At 42.6% G+C, this 23,836-nt stretch overlaps 1 protein-coding gene across 2 annotated transcripts in view; it reads left to right on the top strand.

Annotated features, from left to right (window-relative positions):
• Window positions 1-23,836, top strand: part of WARS2 (tryptophanyl tRNA synthetase 2, mitochondrial) — a 106,354-nt gene that overhangs the window by 35,812 nt on the left and 46,706 nt on the right. For both annotated transcript variants that reach the window (XM_075560067.1, XM_075560075.1), the window contains exon 2: window positions 7,429-7,686. In XM_075560067.1, the coding sequence (XP_075416182.1) occupies window positions 7,429-7,686 (258 nt within the window). The remainder of the gene's footprint in view (window positions 1-7,428; window positions 7,687-23,836) is intronic.

Raw genomic sequence — 23,836 nt, 5'->3', positions numbered from 1 at the left:
TGCAGTGGGGCTTCTCAGGCAGTTGTTCTGCCAAGGGCCATTTGGATATTTATACCATCATTTGCAGGCCATCCTGGTCAAACATTTAACTAGCTCACCCGTAATGTCTACTCCCACAAACAGTTACAGTCTTGGACACCCAGAGAGGGTCGCTGTGAGTCAGCTTTGACTTGATGGCAGTGAGTTTGGTGTTGGGGGACTGCTATGGCTGGAATTCTTCTCTTGGGTGAGGCCTGTGATATTAGCTGGTATTGAAGATTCCATGGGCCCTACAAGGCCCACAGGTCCGACGTTCCCCACCCCCTGCAGTAGGCCTTGGTTAAAACTCAATAATTTGCACTTCGAAGAAGTCCCCAATGTTTGGTGATACTGATGGTGCACAGACCATACTTTGAAAACTCTGCTCTAATTTCTTACTTTCACTGACCCACGAGGGCTGGCCACGGCCACTGTCTCCAGGCAGTGTCGGGTTAGTCATTGAGCATGGTTAAGTATGGGCTAATTTGTGCTTATTTTCAAATTGGTAGTGAATAATTTCACTTCTCTCACCCACCACTTTAGAGACTCTGCATTTAGGCATGGCTGCCGTCTGTTCTCTCTGAGCCCACACAGCTCCTTCCTAGAGAATAAAAACCTCTCTTCCCATGTGTAGTCCCTGAGAGTTCCCAGCAACCAAGGTAAGCACCAGATTACTTATGCTTACCTCCTGATCTATAGTGAGCAAATTTACATTTCAGCACCTGGGGAAACACATGTAAAATTGTTTGCTAAGTTGGTAAGTACCAGTCGCTCACCCAGGCCTCCATAACTCATACTATCAATGTCACAAAACCTAACGGAGGGATTCTGGAGGAAGCTGTAGCACAGTGCCCACCTCCAACAATCATGCAACCTAAGTAAAGACAGTTTATTCTGTCTGTCCGTCCAGCCTCATCATACCAGATATCTTAGGCCCCTTCTACTTCAGAATTGGAGCCACTACCAGGTTGACTGTTGGTGTCCCCAAACGGAGCCTGGTCTTCTCTTTCCTACAGAAACAATTTTATGAATGGCTTTCCGGTACAGCTCCAATCCTGCTGCCAGAACTCTTCTCTGAGGAACATCCATGGGCTGGAGGAGGCATTGATGACTGCCTTCCTGGAGCCGGCCCACCATTTCAAGAATCGGGTTTCTGAATTTCAGAAAACCAATTTCAAACAGACCTGTAAACCTAACTTGTTTAGGGGCTAGCTATACTTGGGGCATTTGACTCATTTTGCTTATTATTATTTTGCCCTGTGAATTGGGAGCTGAAGTAGGCAGTGAGAGATTTGTCATGCCTGCAGTTCACATTAGGTGCCCAAATGTGCCTGGCACTGAGCTGTGTATTGGGGATATAAAGCCAGCCTGTGCCCCAGAGGCGCTCATATTCCAGGTGAGAAAATATTTACTGAGAAAATGAGACCGTATGTACTAGGTTGCCAGTGTGATGTGTGCAATAATGAAGAACTAATGAAGGATGAATCTCTTCCCTCAGGAGGGAAGTGGGGAGGGAGAGGAAGAGCAGACCCTAAAGGAGATTGTTGTAATATTTTAGGGGGAAAATATAATCCTTTGAAGGTTATTTTCAAACTGTTCTCTGGGACGCCCTCACAGACTGGTTGGGTGAGGGCAGAAGATCAGGGCGCCTCCTGGGGGCTCCCTACCTGACCTTCCCAGCCCACTCCACTTCTTCATCCCCCTACCATGCGTCGATGCTTGGGGCATGGCAAGTAGGACTGTGGCATCGGTTAAGGGGTCCCTGACTTTTAAAAGTTTGAAACCAGTGTGAGTCTGATAGTCGCCCACTTCCAGCAGTCTGAAGACTTTGAGGCGAGGTAGCCAAGCTGCCGAAAGGGTACATGGTCACAGACTCTCAGTCAGCCATTGAATGAAGGTGTAAACAGCGATCATAACGGTGAGCTTTTGAAAGGGTGAGCTTTAATTGGCTGCAGGAGGTAATGATTAAATCATGCCTTCCCAGGATCTTGATCTTTATCACTGAAAGGCATTTCTTTATGAAGAAAAAAAATCTTCTTTATCAACAGATAAGAAGAGGTATTCAAAGTTTTAAAAATTATTTCTTTATTTCTTGCCTATATTGACTGTCCCACTCAATATAAAAATAAATTATGCACTGGTGGTTATTTCAGGTGTTTATGTCAAGAATGTGGCCCATGCTGATTTGGATTAAGAAGCAGTGTTATTCTTTGGAATTAAAACTATCTTTACTACAAATCATGTCCTTAATTGTGCTATGTTTGGATCATGTGTTGATTTCATTTTTTCACCTTTCCAATAAAAACGCACGTGATTTGCCAGTTGAATTAGTGTTACCAGTACATGTAACCTTTGTTTTCTATGTCCTTTAATTGCCTTAAGAAGATACAGCCTTTCTGGGGATCTGAAGTTCCCATGACTTTATGTTGGATGGAGGTTGGTAGGTTGTTTGGTTGCTTGGTTGAGGTACTGTTTGGCATAGATGAATGAAACAGAAACCTACAGAAAAACAGAGACAGCTATTAAAAGGACATTTATCAGGAGACAAGAGCATGAGAAAGATGTCGCACAACTTATACGGCCCAGTGGGCAGAGCTCTGGCGCTATGGACACTGGCCTGCCACTATCTGAGTGCCCTTGGCATTTTGGGTGCCATCTCTGCATCTCGGTGGCATACTTTCCTCTTTGCAAATGGGTTTGAGGGGGATTGTTGGGCCCTGTGGGAGCATTTGAAAACCAGGCCAACCTTGAAGTCAGTGTTCGCACTTGGCAATAGCACAAAGCGAGGAAGGAACACAGTACTTAGAAGTCCAGCTGCAGATGTGACACGTCTGCTTGTAACCGTGAGTAGGTTATGTAACCTTGCAGTTTACCCCCAACCCCCTGAAAAAGGATGCCAGTAATCCGAATCCCCATTAATTAAGATGAGGTCGGTAAAATGACAATGTCATCGCAAGGAGCCAAATCCATCTGCAAAAGCATTGCATCCTATGATAAAAAAAAAAAGGAAAGCATGGTACATTTAGCAAAACTAGATATATAGCTCTGGAAATTTGGAAGTGGCTTAAATAAATCAGCAAGAAAATACTTTAAAACTTGTTTTTTGTTAAAAATAAAACAACAACAAACAGAACAAAACAAAACCCATAGCCAGGGAGTTAGTTCCTGGTTTCTACCCATGGATCTTGCCATTAGCAGTCCAGTTCCCTAACCTACTGTTCCCCGGGCTCCTAACGATATAGCATACTTATCCATGTGAGCCCTGGTGATGTGCAGGGTTAAGCACCTAGCTGCTAACACAGGTCACAGTGTGAAGTCACAAGTGAATCTGACAGAGAAAGTGTGAGTCTGCTTCCTTGGAGAGTTCAGCTTTGGAAACCCAGTGGGGCAGTTCGCCTTTGTCCTCTAGTGCTTCTGTGAATTGTAGTCAACCCCACCATCATGAGTTTAGGTAGTTGTTTTGTTTTGTTTGATTGGTTGGTTTGGGTTTTTGGTTTTTTTCCGTCTTATCATATGCTCTTCAGAAACTCCAAATCCACTGCCATCAAGTCAGTGCTGACACATAGTGACTCCCTGTGGGTTTTGGAGACCAACTTAACAGGAGCAGAACACCCACTCTTTCTCCCGGGGAGCCGATGGCGGTTTTGAACTGCAGAACATGTGGATGGCAGCTCAACCCATAACCACTACACTACTAGGGTTCCTATCATATGTCCTTAAGGAACTTAAAATTTAGAAGGTGGAGGTTGTTAGGTGCTGTTCAGTTGCCTCCAACTCATGTGCACAACAGGAGGAAACACTGCCTGGCCCCACGCCATCACCACCATCAGTGTTAGGCTTAGGCCTTTTATTGCTAGGCACTCTTTCCTTCTGGAATACTCCTTTCCCTTTGAATTTTAATTGCTTGATATCACAAATTTAATTTTAATTGATTATAAGACGTGCTTCCTCTTGTACTGAATTAATACTCGCTGTATTGTTTCTTGCCTCTGGTTTCATTCCTAAACAGAATTGAATCCTTTTTTTTTTTTTCTTGGTGCTGGGCCAGCATTCTCTGTACAGACCCAGGGTTCTGGGTGCTTTCTGGAAAAAATAGCTAACTTTTAAAGATCATTGCTGAACTGTGGTGAAAACCTTCAGAGAAACGCGTGCCTCCCCACAGCCATGACTCCGGTGCCCTTCCTCTGTGCCCTTCCTTCTGTTTTGATTCCTCAACCATTGATTGATTATCGAGGCACTTTTGAGACAGTGTTGGCAATTTTCGTGGTGAGCATAGGATTGAAATTGAAGTGTAAGGTCAAACACATACTGAAGAACCCTAACAAAGTGCTAAGGGTGAGAGTTCTAAAAAGTTTTCTACCGTGTGTACAACTAGAAAGCCAAACAGACTTACTGGGGTTTCCTTTCCATTAGCTAGTAATACTGTGGATGATGATTGGCAGTCTGTGATAAAAGGCCATTCACAGAACCCTAGCTCAGCCAACCACGTGGTGTTGCCTGTTTCACTTTGACTAGTAGAAATGGATATGAGGAATCAACACGTGGTGCTACAGCACACTCTAAACAGAAATTGCAATGGGATTTTGAAGTCTTCACGTCTATGGTTACTACCATATGCCCAAATTGAAAGTATTCCAGCGGTGATAGGCAGCCTTCATTGGAGTACTTCATTCCCTTGAGATAAAGGTACACGTTTGCTTTAGCTGATCATTAAAAAAAGTTATAATAAGAAAGTCCTTTACCACAATTAGCAGTTTGGGAAATGTTATGTTGTTTTTGAGTGCAGTTATTAAAATTATGATAATTAGGAATTTGGGATAAGCTCAGTGCCCCAGGAGTAGCTTTAGCTTCGTCCATCACATTGGCAACTGCCGTCTACCTTTGATTCCACACCCACCTCTTCTTCTGGAACACTGTTTAACAAACCCCTGTGTTGATTTCAGTTCTCAAATGACCCAATCCATGGATTAAGTGGAAGTAGCATTTGTTTTAAAAAGTACACCCGGAGTAAAAAAACCCATGCGTGTTTTGTGCCATGGCCTCCCGCCCCTTTTCCTAATGTTCTGTACGGTGCAGATGGCATTGCATACAGGTTGATGGTCCACACTTCCCAGCGGAGTGCATGCCTGTGGGCTAGCCTTGGAGCTGTTTTCCGTGTGGTTTGCCTCCTGTCTGCTGAGAAGCTCCTGCCTCTTTCACTTTCATTCTTTTCCAACTCCAGCGTGTTTGAACTTAGAACCCCCATCCTCCACCACCCAAAGGGCGCATTCCAGCCCCATGATTTCATGGTACCAGACCTATCTCCCCTGCCATGCCGTCAGGCCGCCTGCTGGCTCTTGCAGGGGGGACAGACAGGAACATAAACTCACTGCCAAAGAGCAGGGCGCTTTTTGTATATTTTTAAGACCAGGAATCCAGTTCTCATTTAGAGTCAGTATTTTGGTAGCTCCTTGAAAATGGAACAAAACATTTCTTGATAACATTATTCCCTCCACACTAATGTGCAGAATCACAGAAACTAGAGCATAGAAAAGATGGATTAGATCATGTCTAGTCCATTCCCACTGGTCCCTGGTTTTTTGGTTGGTTTTTTTTTTTCCCACAGACTGTTCTCTAGCGCTTTTCTCCTCTTGCTTTCTCAAGAATTCATTTCCTCCATTTCTCCTGGGGACTAATTCCTTAGTTTGACCATGGAGGAATTTCCTGATCTTAGTTCAATATTCTTAGTCTTTATAACCCTGTACATTACCATAAACAGCCTCTTTTTTTCCTAGGTCAAATATTTCTGGATATTTTTTCTCTTCCATTTATTAAGTTCAGAGCTTGTTTTTCTGTTTTACTTTCTCTCTTCATCAATCCATCCCTAAAGCCCATTAATCTTTTTTTTTTTTAACTGCACTGACAGTTTCCCTGCTTATTCCCACAAGACCCAAAGCTGGGTGAAGTCTCTAGGTACTGGAAGAGGCCTCACTGATGTGTGAACTAATTCCAGCTCTCTCTCCTTCTTCCGCCCCCCTCCTCCCCTCTCCTTCACCTCCTCCCTCCCGCCTCCCCTCAAACCCAACCCCCACTCGCCTCAGCTTCTCAACTAGAGGCTATTTTATAAATATTATGTCTAAATTATTGGGGAGCTAGTCATCTGAAGATCTATTAAAAAGGGTTTTTAAGTAACTAAAAGGAAATATGAGTTCCTTTTAAATATACAAATAATATAAACATAATTAAATATAAAAATTATATCAATATAATTTCCTTTTTATATATACATTATTTACTTTTAAATATAAAAATCATTTGATTTTAATTGCTAAACTATATTTCCTTTTAGTTACTTAAAAATTCCCTTTCTGTAACTTGAAAACCACAAAGCTTTGCAGCTATACAGATACCAAAAAACCAAACTCACTGCTATCAAGTCAGTGCTGACTCATAGCACCCCCTGTGGGTTTCCAAGACTAACTGTATAAGTGAATAGAAGCCCCAGTCTTTCTCCCACCGAGCTGCTGGTGGTGTCGAACTGCCTACCATGCGGATCAAAACCACCATGTGATCGAAGCCCAACACATAGCCACTCTGCCCATTTGAAGGAGAGCAACTGGCGAGTTTGAATCACTGACCTTGCAACTAGCAAGTCAGTGCTTACCTGGTAACACCACCAGTACTTGGGATCATTCAGAAAGCTGTGCTTACTTATGTATACGAATACTTTATTTGCAACAGAAATGAAATTCCGGAGTAGTGGGGAAAGAGTATTTTTAGTAAATAGTATGGGAACAGTCAGGTGTTCCTATAGAAAAAGCAAAACTAGATGCCTACCTCCCACCATATGTTAAAAACAAAACAAAAATCTCTAATGGATAAAAACCAAACTCCCTGCCATTGGGTAGATTCCAACTCATAGTGACCCTGCAAGGCAGGGTAGAACTTCCCCTGTGGGTTTCTGAGACTGACTCTTTATGGGAGTAGGAAGCCTTCTCTTTCTCCTTAGGGGTGGCTACTGGTTTCAGACTACTGGCTTTCCTGCTAGCAGCCTATCTCACAACCATTCTATAACCAGGCCCCTACCCCAATGGATACAGACCTAAATGTACATATGCTCCCCAGTTTAATCTCTTACATATGTGCATATATATCTATGTGAAAGTAATTAAATCATTTAAAGTATTGCATTATTTATTACTTATAAAATATAATTTTTCTAAAAGGAAAAGGAAACTGAAGCACAAAAAAGTTAAATGATTTGATCCAGAAGTAATACTAGAGAGTTTCTGTCCTTTGATAACTTACCCATGATCTTGCACAGTTGGTCTGTCTAAGGGAATTGCACAATAGTAGGAGCTGTAGTAATATGGGAGATGGCACTCATGAATTCAGCCTCAGTGTCCACATGTTCGTCTTTCTTTGTTTCAGAGAGGTGGCATGGAGCGAATATTTTCTGGAATTCAGCCTACAGGAATCCCCCACCTAGGCAATTACCTGGGAGCCATTGAGAGCTGGGTGAAACTACAGGATGAGTCTGGTTCTGTGCTGTACAGCATTGTGGATCTCCACTCCATCACTGCTCCACAAGACCCAGCCACCCTTCGGCAGAGCATCCTTGACATGACTGCTGCTCTTCTGGCCTGTGGCATCGACCCAGAAAAAAGCATCCTTTTTCAACAGTCTCAGGTCTGCTTCTCAGATGTTCTTTTCAGAATATTTGATGGAAAAGTTGAAATGGTTCCTACAGCCCCTCTTTGATTTTTAAAAATTATGTAAGGGTTACTTCATCAAATGTAATTGTTTTGATGTTTCATTCTATATTCATATCACTAAGTATCACTATAATGCAGCAATATTTCTCCTCCACTGTACTTGGTAAGTTTATAGTCCTCAACATACCAGTTATATCTCTTTATTTTTTGTTTGTTTGTTTTTGTTTTTAATCATTTTACTGGGGACTCATACAACTCTATCACAATCCATACATGCATCAATTGTGTAAAGCACATTTGTACATTCGTTACCCTCATCAGTCTCAAAATATTTGCCCTCCACTTAAGCCCCTGGCATCAGGTCTTCATTTTTCCCCTTCCTTCCCCTCCCCACTCCCCCATGAACCCTTGATAATTTGTTGGAGGCTCTTACAATTCTTGTTACAATCCATACACCAATTGTATCTGAAATATTTGTATTCCATACATTCCATCATTCTTTTCTAGACATTTACTTTCAATTGAGCCCTTGGGATCAACTCCTCTTTTCCCCCTCCCTCCCCTCCCCTCAACCCTCTTTGCCTCTTGATAGATTGTAGATTGTTATTATTTTCAAATCTCACACTGACCGCTGTCTCCCTTCCCCTCTGGTTTCTGTTGTTCTTCCCCCTGGCTGGGGACGTGTCCCATTGTCTTCTGTCCAGGCCAAGAAAGGCTTGACAGCACAGCCAAAATATTTTACTCATATTTTCACTACCATTGAATCAGTTTATTCTTAGACAGATAGCCTAACCCAGAGAAAGGACAATTAAGAGATGTCCAAGCAAGCAAATGAAAATTTTAACTGGATCACATCCTCATTACATGCTGTTACCTTATAAGAAGGCCTCAACAAAATGATGGCGTACTCCACATGTGCACATCGTGTTGTCTCCCTTGATAATAAGCTTCTCAGGACCAGGGATTATGTTTTATATTTGTTCTCATATTCCCAGCTCCTAATGTAATGATGCAGGCGGAGCAACTATTTAATACATATATAATAAGTGAAGAGTGTTTTAAAAAATAATAAATGATGCCATAAATTTTAGCTTGTTGATAGCCTAGAGATAACTTGATAATAGAGTCTAATCATTAAAATGACCATACAAGCAGGTCACCTTCCTTTGCTTACAATGGGTCGGAAGATTTGCTTGCACATAACTTTGCAAGGTCGGTGTTGGGAATTGTTATAAAGTTCTTGCTTATTGAGGAAATGGTATCTGACCTGCTCTGGCTTCAGTTGGGAGAAAGAGAATATGTTTTATTTTCACACCAGCGCACGGCCAATTGCTACCAGGGAGAGGGCAGACATACTTCCACCTTCCATCCTTCTTTATTCTGACACCAATCTAACACCCATGCTCTACTTTGCTTCTCAGAGGGGTCTGGTAACTTACTGCAGTGGCCATGTAGACCCCACAGAGCATGCTCACAATTATGGGGCCTTAATAGGGAAGCTAGCAGCTTACAAAATTATATGAATGCAATTTTGTTTTGTTTTGCCCACAAAACCTCTAAGCCATGCTGACAGGTGTGTGTCTCTTCCCTTTAACCTTTCAGCCACGTGGCCCCTTGTCCTCTGCCTCCTTGAGCCAGAAACCCACCCACTGCTCTGCCTCGCCTTCTCTGGCGTGGCGTCAGCGCTGCCCCTGGGAGCTGTCTCACAGTCTCAGCGCAGCCCTTCTGCCCTTTTTCATGTTCTTGGTGCTTCGGCCTCTGGTGGCGCTGCCACTTGAGGCAACCATGTGGCTTGCTCTTCACTGGTGCCTCTTCCTTGCTGGTTGCAGGATTCTCTCCTTCCACTTCGGAGATGGCTCTTATATCCAGAGCAATGGCAAAACTGATCAATCCCCTCTAATAATGGCTCACACACCCTATTTACATGGCCCCACTCGATCATGTGGCGGGCGTTACAGAGACATTCATAGAAGAGCTAGAAGTATGTAATTTTACCTCACCACACTTAGACTGAGCAAAATTCTGCCTCCTTGTAGTTTCCGCTCTTCATGTAATTTCTACATTAAAAAAAAATACACAGTAAATTCATTCTGTTTTCCACACACTTGCCCGTCAGATACTTGAAGGCATTTCTTATCTGCCATTCTCACCCCGTAGGTTTCACCATCCTAGCTGGTGACTACCCTGAGATCTGCCCCTTCTTGGATGCCCTACTTCATTAGTTCTCTTGCCTTCTCTCTGGAAACAGTGTGCCTCTCCTATTGCCTGAAGCAATTTTTATTCAAAACACTTCACACTGACATTGGAATGCTAGTGATTACTATCGTCACTTTTTGAGTTACATGAGACATTTTCTAAAGTATAGTATATTTACTATTTTTGATACGAGATATCTTGAGAGCCTTGCTGAAGTGAATATCTTAACATGGCCCTACTAGCAGTGGCCTTGCGACTCACCCATAATGAATGGGTGGGACTATGCAAACAAGAGCCATACTACTGGGAGGGAGGGTGCAAATACGGCGGGGTGAAACAGTAACAAGAAGATTGGCCAGTTCTGCTTTCTTGCTAGGTTTAAAGGGAGCCAGCCATGCAGTAGAAGAGCTAGCCGTAGAGTGCATCCTTTAGACCCAGCACTCCCGCACTGACAGCCGCCTAGACACAGCACGCACAAAGAGCTTCCCACTGAGGACTCTAAGAGGTGTCTGGGGAAACTGCAATGACAGTAGCAGTAAGGCTGGCAAGATGACGTTTTGGCCCCCAGAGAAAGGCGGCAATTTGGGCCATTCCAACCTCGGAAATAAAGAGCCGAGCTCCTTTGGACCGGAAGCCTGCAGCAGAGTGTCGTGCCTCTGGCCACTTTTTAGCAGAGCTGTAAAGTAGGGAAAGGGTCCACACTGAAAGCCGAGACTGAGGCCTGCCTGTGGGTACTCCCCAAAAGAATCCATCCTGAAGGACTGTCTTCTGAATCATTCCTGTTCCTGACCTGGGTCCTTTATGTTACTTCTCAAAGAACACCCGCAGCTCCGGGGATGTTCTCTGAGTTCTGTGTTGCCATTCTCTCGCAGTGAATTAGCAGACGTGGCAGAGCAGCAGAGAATACAGTGAGAGGGTGAGCGGGCATCACAGTTGGCCACAAAGGCTGGCAAGTGAAGGTCTGTCTAACCTTCTCTCTCGTGCAAATCAGCCTGGAACTTATATTGATGGTGTGATTATCCTCCCCTTTGCGAAGTAAAAGATAATATGGTGCCGGTTCTAAAGCAAGACTCTGTATTGGGACTTGGGGCGAAGGCTACATTGCAAACTGGTCTTCCATTCAACAGTTCGTACACATTTTGTTTCATGACACTGATTGCACCCCCACAGCATGGCAGCACTCATCCTGTCCCCTCCCTATGTGCTCCATTTCCATTTCTGCTTCTTTCCTCTGTCCTCTTTCTGCTGAATATAGTCTCCGGGCAAATGCTGCCTCTTTGCTATCCTACAGCTGATTGTTCTAACGTGTGCATGCCGCAGCATTGGTGTGATCGTTCATTTTATAGGCCTGTCTGGTTTGGGCTGAAAGTTGAGTTGAGCTTCAGGTCCTGGTTTGAAGGGTGTCTAAGACCAGGAGTTCCATAAATGACTCGCTGACCTGTAAACCTAGTCTTTTTGTATGTGACCTTGAGTTTTGTTCTATCCAGGAGCTTCGAATGCCACCCCTTTCAGAACAGTCTATATAGTGTTAGTCAGAAATCATATCACCCTCCTGGTCCCGGGGTCATAGAGCTGAGGTTCCCATGCTCCATGACATCTTTCATTTTTTTTCACTCTTCTTTGCTCTGGATGGGGGAAGGCCAATCGTTAGACCAATAGATAGCCACTCACAACCATTTCTTACTTTACCAAATTAGGATGTGGAAAGTTTTCTCTGTGGCCTGTATTGTGCCAGTTGACCTTGGTGTACCCTGAGACTGTCGTCTTGAGCCCCCAGAGCAAGTTTCTATTCCCTCTAGGTGATTGGTTAGGGCTAAGATGCTTCCATACCCATGCTCCCTGTATCCATAGGTATAGTTGCAACAAAGGTAAATGCCTATGTAGAAATCCCCTAATTCATGGATATAGTCCCGTTCACCTTCCCACACTGGTTCACTTTGCTTGGCCACAGCATGTCCACAATCCCCCATTTACCCACTGTGACAGTAATTCCCGTATGGGGGATTTTGATAGTTCACTAGTAGAATTTGGGAGAAGTCCTTATCTAGCCTACATTCCATATTTTTTCCCATAAAGGTAATATGAAAGACTTTTACACGTGTCTTTCTGACTCAAGACATGCTTACTCTGGGCTGTTTTCTTATTTGACTCAACTGTTGTTAGATGATGTTGAGTCCGTTTTCTGCTCATTGTGACCCCATGGGACAGAATAGAACTGCTTCCTTCCTAGGTTGTCCTCTTTATGGAAGCAAGTCATCCCATCTTTGTCTCATCTAGCTGCTGGTGGGTTTTCAATTGCCAGCCGATCAGTAGCAGCCAGGCACTTTAAGTCTTGCTTCAGTGGGTCTCACTTTGACGCAGTAACCTATCTTACAAGAACTCCGTGGATGTACTGGGTATTTTATCAGACTTTCTTTTTCCATATATATATATATTTTTTTTTAAAGAAAAATTATAAGTAGAAAAAAAAACAGAACAGTATGTACCTACAAATGTCTATCACCTAGATCTAACATTTTATGATTTAGCTCATCATTGTTGATTCTTTTGTTCAAATATTTTAAAGTTATTGTTGTTAGATATCTCTACATTGGTGCCAATTCATAGTGACCCTGTGTACCACAGAATGAAGCACCACTTGATCCTGTGCCATCCACACAATTGTTCTTAATGTCTGAGCCCATTGTTGCAGCCACTGTGTCAATCCGTCGTCTCTTTTTTTGAAGCCCTTCTACTTTACCAAACACGAATGATGCCCTTGTCCAGGTCCTGGTCTCTCCCAATAATATGCACACAGGACAAGAGGCAAAATCTCACCATCCTCACATTAAAGAGCATTCTGGTTATACTTCTTCAAAACAAAATAACTTTGTTTGTTCTTTAGACCACCCATGGTACTTTCAATATTCCGCACCAGTACAATAATTCAAATGCATCATTTCTCCATCAACCTTCCTTCTCCAATGTCCAGTTTTCACATGCATTTGAAGCAATTGAAAGTGCCATGGGTTGGGTGCGACATACCCTAGTCCTCAAAGGGACACCCTTGCACTTCAATACTTTAAAGAGATCTGGTGCTGAAGATTGACCCAGTGCATGCGTCCTCTGATTTCTTGAGCATTGATTACAGATCGAAGCAAGATGAAATCCTTAACAACTTGAGTCTTTTCTCTGTTCATCATGATGTTGTCCAGTTGTATCTTTGTTTTCTTTTCATTAAGTTGTACTCCATACTTAAGGCTGCAATGCTTACACTAATCAAATGAAAGCTAGAATGGTTATATTATATATCTCAAGTCCATAAGTCTGATATTAGCCCATCTGTCCAATACTAGTCCATAAATTCCTCTTTCGACTCATGCAGCACATGCAGTGATGTCGAATGCAGGATGGTCAGTGGTGGATCCAGTGGTAGTGGAAGCATCTCAACCCTAGTGTGGGTCTCCACGTGGCCCCTCCAGCTCCAGGGATCTGGCGACCATCAGTGTGGCTCCATGTGACTTGTCAACAGGAACTCCTAGCAGAGAGAGATTGTGTCACACTTCCAGGGAGGAGGAAGAAGTTCCCAGAATCCTCATGAGAAGGCCATGTCCACAAGTAGGCATCGATCAGGCTGTGACCTGATTGATAGGCTAGACTCCACCCTTTCACTCAAGTGGACAGTAGATTATGTAACTGCCACGCCTGATGCCCACCTTTTCCTGATTTTAAACCTGGCAGTATTTTAAAGTAGATACCACATATCATGACATTTCATGTCTTAAATATTTCAGTGTGTGGCTCGATAAAATAAGGGAAATTTCTCACTTAACCTCAATACCATCGTCATGCCTAAAAACATTATTAACAATTCCACATTGTCTTCTAATGTTGTTAGATGTCACTGAGCTGATTCTGACCCATTGAGACCCTATTTAACAGAATGGAACATTCCCCTACCCCAGTAGTTGTCAACCTTCCTAAGGCTTGTGACCCTTTAATACAGTCCCTCATGTTGTGGTGAGCCTCCAACCATAAAATTATTTTCATTGCTACTTCATAACTGCCATTTTGCTACTGTTATGTATTGGGTGACCCCTGTGAGAGGCTCATTCAACCCCCAAAGGGGTCACGACCCACAGGTTGAGGACTGCTGCCCTACCCTGTGCCATCCTCACAATTGCTGATCTTTGAGCTCATTTTTGCCACCACGGTGTCAATCCATCTCATTGTGTGTCTTCCTTTTTTTGCTGAGTGTCTACTTAATGAAGTATGATGCCTTGTCCAGGGACTCATCAGTCTTAATAATATGTACAAAGTACGTAAGGCAAAATCTTATCTTCCTTGTTTCTAAGGAGCCTTCTAGTTGTCTTTCTTTCAAAGAAAGATTCATTCATTCTTCTGGAATTCCATGGCATATTCAGCATTCTTCACCAACACCATAATTTAAATGTATGGATTCTACTTTGGTTCCTTACTCATTGTCCAAATTTTGCATGCATGTGAGGCCGTTGAAAAGACCATGACTTGGGCCAGGCACCCTTAGTCCTCAAATTGCCATCTTTGCTTTTTAACCTTTAAGAGTCTTGAGCAACAGATTTTCCCAATGCTGCCCATCGTTTGATTTCTGAATTGCTGCTTTGATTGTGGAACAAAATAAAATAAAACCCTTGATGACTTCAATGTTTGCTTTGTTTATCACAATGTTGCTTATTGATCTGTTGTTGTGTGCTATCAAGTCAGTTTCAACCCCCAGTAGCCCTATGCACACCAGAAAGAAACATGGTACAATCAGTGCCATGCAGTGGTCTAGTGGTGAGCGGTTGTTTTCTTTATGTGGAATTATAATCCCTACCGATGTCTTTAGTCTTCAATCTTCATCAGTAAGTGCTTCAAGTTATCTTTATTTTCAGCAAGCCTATCTTCTAAAACCTAGTCCATATTCAAATGAACCTAATTATCCCAAAATTTATTTTATACTGCCTTCTCTGAATTCGGATCCCAAGGTCTACTTATGACATGTGACTGTGGGTTGAAAGTCTCTCTCTCTCTCAATACATTGTGATTTATTGATCATTCTTTTCTCTAAAGTGGGTTCTTCTCTACTGAGGAAGAATATTTGAATTTATTCTTTTAATGTTTTTGTTTTTTACATTTTCATTGGGTGTTCTTTGCTTTGCTGTAAAGCTGAGCTTCAAACAAAAATTTGAACTGGTTCTTTCTTTCTCCTTGTGCTGGTGGGTGCTCGCTAGTGTGTAGTGCCTGTCAACTAGTGTTTCGGAATTGCTCATCACCACATTCCTCAATTTGCGTCGGAAATGTACTCGACCATAAACATGGTTAATGGAATATTTCTCCTCATGTTTTATCCTGAAACCTTGAAGGTATGTGCTGGTTTTGTTGTTGTTGTCATGTTTTGCTGTGTAGAACCGTGTTCAAATAGAAATACAATTAAATAATTTAGTCTCTCTGAAGCAGTTATTGTTATTTGGCATAGCAAGAGAGTTTTATTTAGAAGCTCCGAGGAAGAAGAAACTACCCAGCCAACATGGCCAAACTCGGTTTTGCTTACCCCAAACATGCAACTTAGTCTTTTAAATAAGTTCCCGCAAAAGCAAGATTCTCAGGAACTTTCATCAGGGTAGCAAAGAGTTCTGGGAAATGTAGTCCCTAGGATGAGATGTTGTCATGGACTCTGCATATGATCTAACTCTCCACTTGTGCTCCTTCACCCTGTTTCATTCCCCCTGAGAGATTTCATTCACATCATATTTTATGAGGTCAGGGGCAGAGGTCTCTCCGTCTTTAGTTACGTCCTGCTTCCATGGGGCAGAGAATAGCATCACCCTGCCTTTATACATAGAAATCTTTCCTAATCTACTCTACATCAAGGGGATTAAGCTCTTTCAGATGAAGAGAGAAGCGACTACATTTTGAAATATGACCCCATATTTACAGTGTTTCGAGTTGTTGAAAGAATCATCATGGTGTTCTTATTTTATGTTGTGTGGTATTTTTATCAGCCTATGCAGTTTCCATTAGATAAACGTTGACAAGAATTCATAGCCTGTTTAAGTCGGGGGATGGGGGGGCTTGTCAAATTTACTACACAACTAATGTTCAATAATAATGGTGACTTCTGTTTTACTAAGGAGTCCTGGCGGCATAATGAGTAAGCACTTAGCTACAAACCAAAAGGTGGGCAGTTAGAAGCCACCGGACAGAGGTAGGAGGAAGATGAAGCTGACGGCTCTCATGAAGAGTTACAGCCTCGGAAACCCTTCATAGGGTCACCGGGAGTCAGAATCAGCTCCGTGGCAGTGGGGTGGGGTCAGCCATGGCAATGGGGTTTGGGCTTGCAGCCATTTCATGTATCAGACCTTTCTTTTATTCCTGAAAATAGCTATATGATTTACAATTATAGTCACCGCTCTCTTATAGATGGCAAGCTATGATATGAAGAGATTAGCTAAACTAGAAAATGTACTGGAAACCATCCCTAGGAAGTACCTGCTCACTTAGTAAATACTCAGCCAAGGTAACTTCTTAATTAACTGCACGCGGTCGTAGCGTTTTCAGGTGACAAAGCCAGGATTCATTGACTGTTTTTAAGGTATCACATTTGGAGGGTGTACTCATGGGGAGAGACCGTAATCTTCCCTGGCCTACCTACGTCCCACACACCCCAGCCCACTCCCACCTCCACATTGGTGCTTTGCCTCCAGTCTCTGAGGGACAGAACTACCTCAGACCCCAAATCCCCTTACCATGGCGACATTGCAACATGGTCATCCATGTTTCACCATGGAAAACCGCTTGGCGAGTCTTACTGAGTGTCAGGAATACATTGCCAGGCCTGCCCCATGGCCCCACTGGGAGACTTTGAACCACCAGCTCTTGGTGAGTTCACAATGGCTTTATGAGACAGAACACAACCGCCCCTTCGGTTTTCTGGGGCTGTACATCTTTCCTGGAGCAGAAAGCCTCCTCTTCCTCTCACTGAGTGGCTGGTGGAGTCAGACTGTCGACCTTATAGCAGCCCGGTGTGTAACCTACTAAGCTTACAGGGCTCCTCAAGGTCCTCAGTTGTCCTTGCCTGGACAGCTAAGTTAGTCTTTAGTTCTGCCCCGATCCCCTTCAGTCCCCAGCCCATTCCCCATTGCAGCCCCAGTTTGTCTTGCTCCTTAAAACACAGTAACCGTCAGGGTGAAAATCTGAACTCAGGTTAGCCAGAAAGTCTGTCATGCACAAAGCCCCTGTGAGAACCAGCCCGCTGCGTTATTCTACAGCATTATTCAATTATTTAGCCTTTTTATCATCAGCTTATTTTATAGTCAGATGGCCTAATTAGCTTTCAATGATAAATCTTTTTTTTTTATGTATTGTGAAATATTTATTTCTGATGACAAATGAAATTTTGTCTTGAAGCATGGTACAGCATGGGTAACAGTCTTAGTATAACAACAGTAAACCACATTGCTACATTTTGCGACAGTGTGCATAAAAGGCCAAGGTCAGCGTGAAGGTTGAGAGAGCGTCTTTCTCACCAGATCAGAAATTCTCGGGACAGTCTTTGGAAGAGCACAACGAAGATCATCTTCTACAACAAGTCTGCTTCTGTATTTAGACTTGATACCCAACAAGCTGGAAAACCCTGTTTCACAAAGAGATGTTGGAAATGGAAGAAGGCACAACACAGTCTCAGAACAGGATATGACTGCAAACACTTGATCCAGAATGTTGTAACTGGCATGGTAGAGATATCAGTTCTCGCTGCGTCATTGTTAATGAGTTCAATGAACTCCTCTTGTGCTGTCTCAGGAACATCTTCAACTTTACGGGCTTCTGGCAAGTGCAAATGGGGTGTCGGGTAGATTTGGAAAGTATGATGAAATTTCTTCTGCAAGCATGGGCAAGTGTTCATTCACAGAAATTATCATCGGAATCCTTTTGTCAGGTTCAATGTCAGGTTCCTGGGAATTGGTGGGAGAGGCTCCAGTGGAATAAATGTATCAAATTTCTTTTCGTAAGGCACTATGGAAAATGTCACTGATGGACGAGTTGATCCCACTTTGTGGAAATCTTTACTTTGCTCTGGGTACATATATGGCTTATCCCCTGGAGTTAACTTTGGAATTCCATTCCTGGGATCAATACCGTATTTCTTCCTCCCGAGACACTTGTCCACCATCCTCTCCGACTGGGACCTCCTGACAATGATAAATCTTTAAGACAAAATTAAAGTCCTTTTTTCCCTCTTTGAGAAAATTGACATCTCACTTCTTACACTTCTTACAAAAAAAGCTAATTGAAGATCAGTTACCTACTTTTTATATGAGTTCTTTTATATTACATTTTTTATTATAGTTCTTTTACATTTGTGTTTTTTATACTAGGCGTTTGGTAGCACATTTAAACATTTAATTGATCATTAACAGATAACAGCATATAGTACTTTAGCAAACCATTTCACTTAAGGGTGTTGGCAGCCAATGTCAATTAAAACTTACTTATACCTGTCCTCTACCTATAATTAATTATTCACAAGTAAAGTGTTTTAACTTGTGAAATTGTGAATTAGCAAGAAATAACTTTTATATTGCATAATATGCTCTTTTATATATGTCCATTGTGTTAAATTAAACACTACCGCATTTCAAAGACTTCCCCGCTGTGCTGTGGTGCAGGAGACCAAGTCCTAGTAATCCTCTGCAATAGGAAATGCGCTTAGCTGCATCAAATGCTGATTCTACCAACAATTTTCATCTCCACTCCTTTGCATTCTTTCTCAGCAGTCTGACTGGAACAAGTTAGACTTACTGAAGATTTTTCTCATTATTTTTTTTTCTTTCTCTCCCACTGGTCTCTAGTCATGGTGATTCCCCTAAAATATGTTTGCCATATGTGGGAATTTTACCAAACCTCTCCTCTAAAAGGGGTATGTGTGTGTGTGTGTGTGTGTGTGTGTGTGTGTGTGTGAGAGAGAGAGAGAGAGAGAGAGAGAGAGAGAGAGAGAGAGAACATGCTTCACGCTTGTGTGTGTGTGTTTGGCAAAGGTAATGGTCTTTTGTTTCTAGCAGGCCAGAGTGCAGATCCAAGCTGATTCCCACAGCTGTCTCGGAAGCGCATGTCTCCACATCTTTAGTTGTTACTTTCCCTAGGATCTAATCACCGTGCAGATGGAAGATAAAAGGTGGAGGACATACTTTAGACCCTGGCTGTCTGCCGAGGCTGGGAGAAAAGGATGGTTAACTTTAGACCATCAGACATCAGGTTACAAAGGGTCCAAAACAGTTCAGGGAAAGTCGAAGGAGGAAAGTGGGATCTGCAGCTCTAGAAGGTGGCCTGGGCTCTAATTAGAGTGGGCTTTTATTCCCTGGGGAGCTCAAATCAGTAATAATAGTAAAGGAGGGCAGGGCTGAGGGAAAGCCATTTTCTGAATTAAGGCCTAAGGAACTGACACATGAATCTTGGCTCACTGTGTGCAAACAAGTTACACCTCTCTGATTAGTTGACTAAAATTGGACACAGTCTGGTGTTTACATTTATCCTGATATATTCAGAAGCATATTTGAGCATGTGTTTATGTTTGTTGAATTCTCAAAGTTGTTAGGCTACTGGAAGCTAATGCACACTTTGTGCATGATCACTCACTGCCACAAAGTAGATGTCAACTCATAGGGACCCTGTAGGACTGGGAAGAATTGCCCCTATTGGTTTCTAAGACTGTAACTCAGTATGGGAGTAGAAAACATCAACTTTCTCCCAAGGAACAGCTGGTGGTTTCAAACTGCTAACTATGCAGTTACCAGCCCGATGCTTAATCACTACACTACTAGAGCTCCTATTAACTCATCAGAGAAAGGAAGCAAACAAATTACTTAAGGCAGGTCTTCATAAAATTACCTTCAATGCCTGTGAAAAAAGGTAAAAATGATCCATTGCATAAATATTAAGAAGTCAGGACAATATATAACCAAAACCTTCAAATCATCTCTTTTCTAAAACGTTTCCTAAAGTATTATTTCGTTGCCTAGATCCAAACTCCTGAATGGCTTGATTAACGAGTCACAACATTTGTGACTCAACCATAACAACCATAACAGCAGGTTTTAGCTTAATGATACTTTCAAGAAGAGTTTTTATTTTTACCATCAGAAGAGCAGTGGAAAGAATACAGGTTTGGGTGCAAGACATACTTAAACCTCAGTCCTCTCTTCTGTAAACCTCCTTTTAAGTCTCTGTAAATGAGTGGAAACCTGAGTTTGATTTCTGACCAGTTCACTCAATCACAGCCATCTGCCATCTGGAGACGGAGTGTGGCTGTGGTGCCAACCAAGCTCCTGCTGAGCTTCCAGACTAAGATGGACTAGGAAGATAGACTGGGGAATCTACTTCCAAACCATGTGACACCTTGTGGACCATCTGATCTGCTTCAGGCCCAGATTAAGACATGTGAGGGCCGGGGCACTGATCATTTGGGAGTGGGGTGTGGAGCAAGGATGTATTCGTGATTCATGCTATAACTTTGTTTTAAATGCAACTGTAATGTTAGGGATTGAATGGGAAAGTGACATAAGCCATTTTAGCAGAATGAGACGAAGTGGGACATAACATTTGATAAATATGAAGCCCTGCAATTGTTCACTAGGTATCACCTGTTCTACAACAAAGAAAGGGGACAGTGAGCTGTACTGTCTCATTATCAGTGGAATGCCCTGATCGCCACAACAACAAACATGATTTTCTAGCTTTGCTTTTTAAATGGCTTATGCTTCCATGATGCTTGTTTTGTAATAAATGCTGTGATTTATAAATGAACAAATGAGAAGATGTCATACAAGAATTTAGTAATTGGAAAACAAACGCAACTACAAAATATAACATTTTATTTTAGATGAATCTTCCAACTCTAACATGTTATAATTAAAAAATGCTTTCATTTCTTTGCTTTTACAAATTAATTCTTCAATGGTTTTGTCACAATCAAGTTGCCAAATAATACTTGCTTGCTTCCATACATAAGTACAGTGAATTGAATCTTTTTCAAAAATCATTTTATTGAGGGTTCTTACAACTCTTGTTACAATCTATATATCAATTGTGTCTGACATATTTATACAAATATTGCCATCATTCTTTTCTATACACTTATTTTCCATTGAGCCCTTGGGATCAGCTCCTCCTTTTTTTCCCCTCCTTCTCCACTCCCCAACCCTCATGGCCCCTTGATAGATTTAGATTGTTAATTATTTTCAGATCTCACACTGACCGCTGTCTCCCTTTCCCTCTGGTTTCTGTTGTTTTTATCCCTGGATGGGGGGTGGGGAGGTGGTTATGTGCCATTCATTGCCATTGGTGACCCTCTTCCTCCCCTCTTCTTCCCTCCTTCCCCCTACCCTTTTGGTATCACTATTCCCATTCCTCTTCCTAGGTTCCATGTGTTGTGATTTTTATCTCTTGCCTATACCTATGTACATGCTCCTGTGCAGTCCAGTGTAGCAAGCAGCACTGGGGTCATGATAGTGGGGGCGGGGGCATCAGGAGGCCTCAAGGGATCAGAGGTACGTTGCATGATCCATCAGTGTTCTACTACACCCTGATTGACTCACCCCTCCCTGCGACCCCTCTGTGGGGCATGTTCCATTATCCACATATGGGCTTTGGGTTTCCGCTCCAATCCCCCTGATGCTCAGCAATGCATTTTGTTTGTTTGTTGTAAATCTTCTGATGCCCACTGCCCAGTCTCGATGACACCTCACGATTGTACCAGCTGGTGTGCTTCATCCATGTGGGCTTGTTGCTTCACTTTTGATTGGCCACTAGTTTAATTTCAAACCTTTAAGACCCCAGACACTATATCTTTTAATAGCCAGGCACCATCCTCTGTCTTTACCCATTTTGTCTTCAGCAATCATGAGGGGGTGGGGGGGGGGATGAGCATCACAGAAATGCCAATTTGCTAGAACAAAGTGTTCTTGTATTGAGGGAAGGTATGAGCTGAGGCCCAAGGTCTGTCTGTAGCCTCAGTATATTGCCTTATAAATATATGTACATAGGCCAGTACCTCTATTTTTATGGATTGATGTATTTACATAAGTGCACACCTCTGTCAATATCCGTATCTATACCTTTGCTTCCTAAAGCTTAGCTGTTTCCTTTTGCATCCTCCTGCCTCTCCATCACTTTCCCCCTTCTTCTACCTCTAAGTACTTCCTCTCAGCCAGATTGATGCTTGCTCTCATACTCACAGGATCTCTTCTCCCTTCTAGATGTTGGTTTCTATTCCCTAGTTGTTCCCCTGTCCATGATGCCGTCCGCTCACCACACACTTCTCCCTGATTCCCTCTTCCCCCTAGACCTATTGGGGCTCTTGACCCCATTGCTTTCTCCCAGAGCTTCCCTCCCATGTCCGTCCTATATAAGTAGGTAAATCAGCAATGTCCTGGTCCAAACACTAAGAAAACATGGTTGAAAAATAGAGAGAGGAAAGAAAAAGCCTATATAGATCCAGCTCTGTTCACTGGCCCCCACAAGTCCCTCCTCCTGGTTCTGGGAAGATCCAGGGCTAGCCCAAAGTCCATTCTTGGGACTCCTCTGGGGCTCTGTGGATTCACTTTTTAAAAAAAATCATTTTATTGGGGCCTCGTACAATTCTTTTTTTTTAAGTAGGGGTTCATACAACTCTTATCACAATCCATACATATACATATATCGATGGTATAAAGCACATCTGTACATTCTTTGCCCTAATCATTTTCAAAGCATTTGCTCTCCACTTAAGCCCTTTGCATCAGGTCCTCTTTTTTCCCCTTTCTCCCCGCTCCCCCCTCCCTCATGAGCCCTTGATAATTTATAAATTATTATTTTGCCATATCTTGCCCTATCCAGCGTCTCCCTTCACCCCCTTCTCTGTTGTCCGTCCCCCAGGGAGGAGGTCACATGTAGATCCTTGTAATCGGTTCCCCCTTTCCAACCCACTCACCCTCTACCCTCCCAGTATCACCCCTCACACCCCTGGTCCTGAAGGTATCATCCACCCTGGATTCCCTGTGCCTCCAGCTCCTATCTGCACCAGTTTACAACCTCTGCCCTATCCAGACTTGCAAGGTAGAATTCAGATCATGGTAGTGGGTGAGGAGGAAGCATGTAGGAGCTGGAGAAAAGCTGTATTCTTCATCGGTGCTACGTTGTTGCACCCTGACTGACTCATCTCCTCCCCTATACCCTTCTGTGAGGGGATCTCCAGTGGCCAACAAATGGGCTTTGGGTATCCACTCTGCACTTCCCCCTTCATTCACTATGGTAAGGTTTTTCTTTTTCTTTTTCTGATGATGCCTTATACCTGATCCCTTTGACACCTGGTGATCGCACAGGCTGGTGTGCTTCTTCCATGTGGGCTTTTTTGCTTCTGAGCTAGATGGCCACTTGTTCACCTTCAAGTCTTTAAGACCCCAGACACTATCTCTTTTGATAGCCGGGCACCATCAGCTTTCTTTGCCACATTTTCTTTTTTTTTTTTTTCCATGTGGGATTTATTAGCCCCAAAATACACTTTATTAAATGAAAAAAAATTTACAGATAAGTGAATATATAAATACTTTTCATTCTTAGCTGTGGAGTACCACATTAGTAAATATGCTCAATTAACAGGTAAGTACAATAAACTTCACTCCTTTCCTTTTCAATGTGAGCAACCTCTAAAACAGAAGGGGCTTAAGTGTAGACAAAATTATTTTTGTTAATTTTTTTATTATGCTTAAAAATCCATTGATATTGATAAACTGAAAACACATGAAATAAAATGTTTAAATCTGTGTCCACAATGATAAACTCATTGGGATTCTCTGGTGGATGTCAAGAAACCAGTTTTCTTAAAGCTAGTGAAGTGAGAGAGACAAGAAGGAAGCATTTATGACCCCTGCATTTACCGAACACAATGTACATGG

The sequence above is a fragment of the Tenrec ecaudatus genome, chromosome 1, assembly GCF_050624435.1.
Source record: "Tenrec ecaudatus isolate mTenEca1 chromosome 1, mTenEca1.hap1, whole genome shotgun sequence".
Classification (NCBI taxonomy): domain Eukaryota; kingdom Metazoa; phylum Chordata; class Mammalia; order Afrosoricida; family Tenrecidae; genus Tenrec; species Tenrec ecaudatus.
Note: the sequence above shows the minus strand (reverse complement) of the source record. Positions and strands in the feature narration are given on the sequence as shown.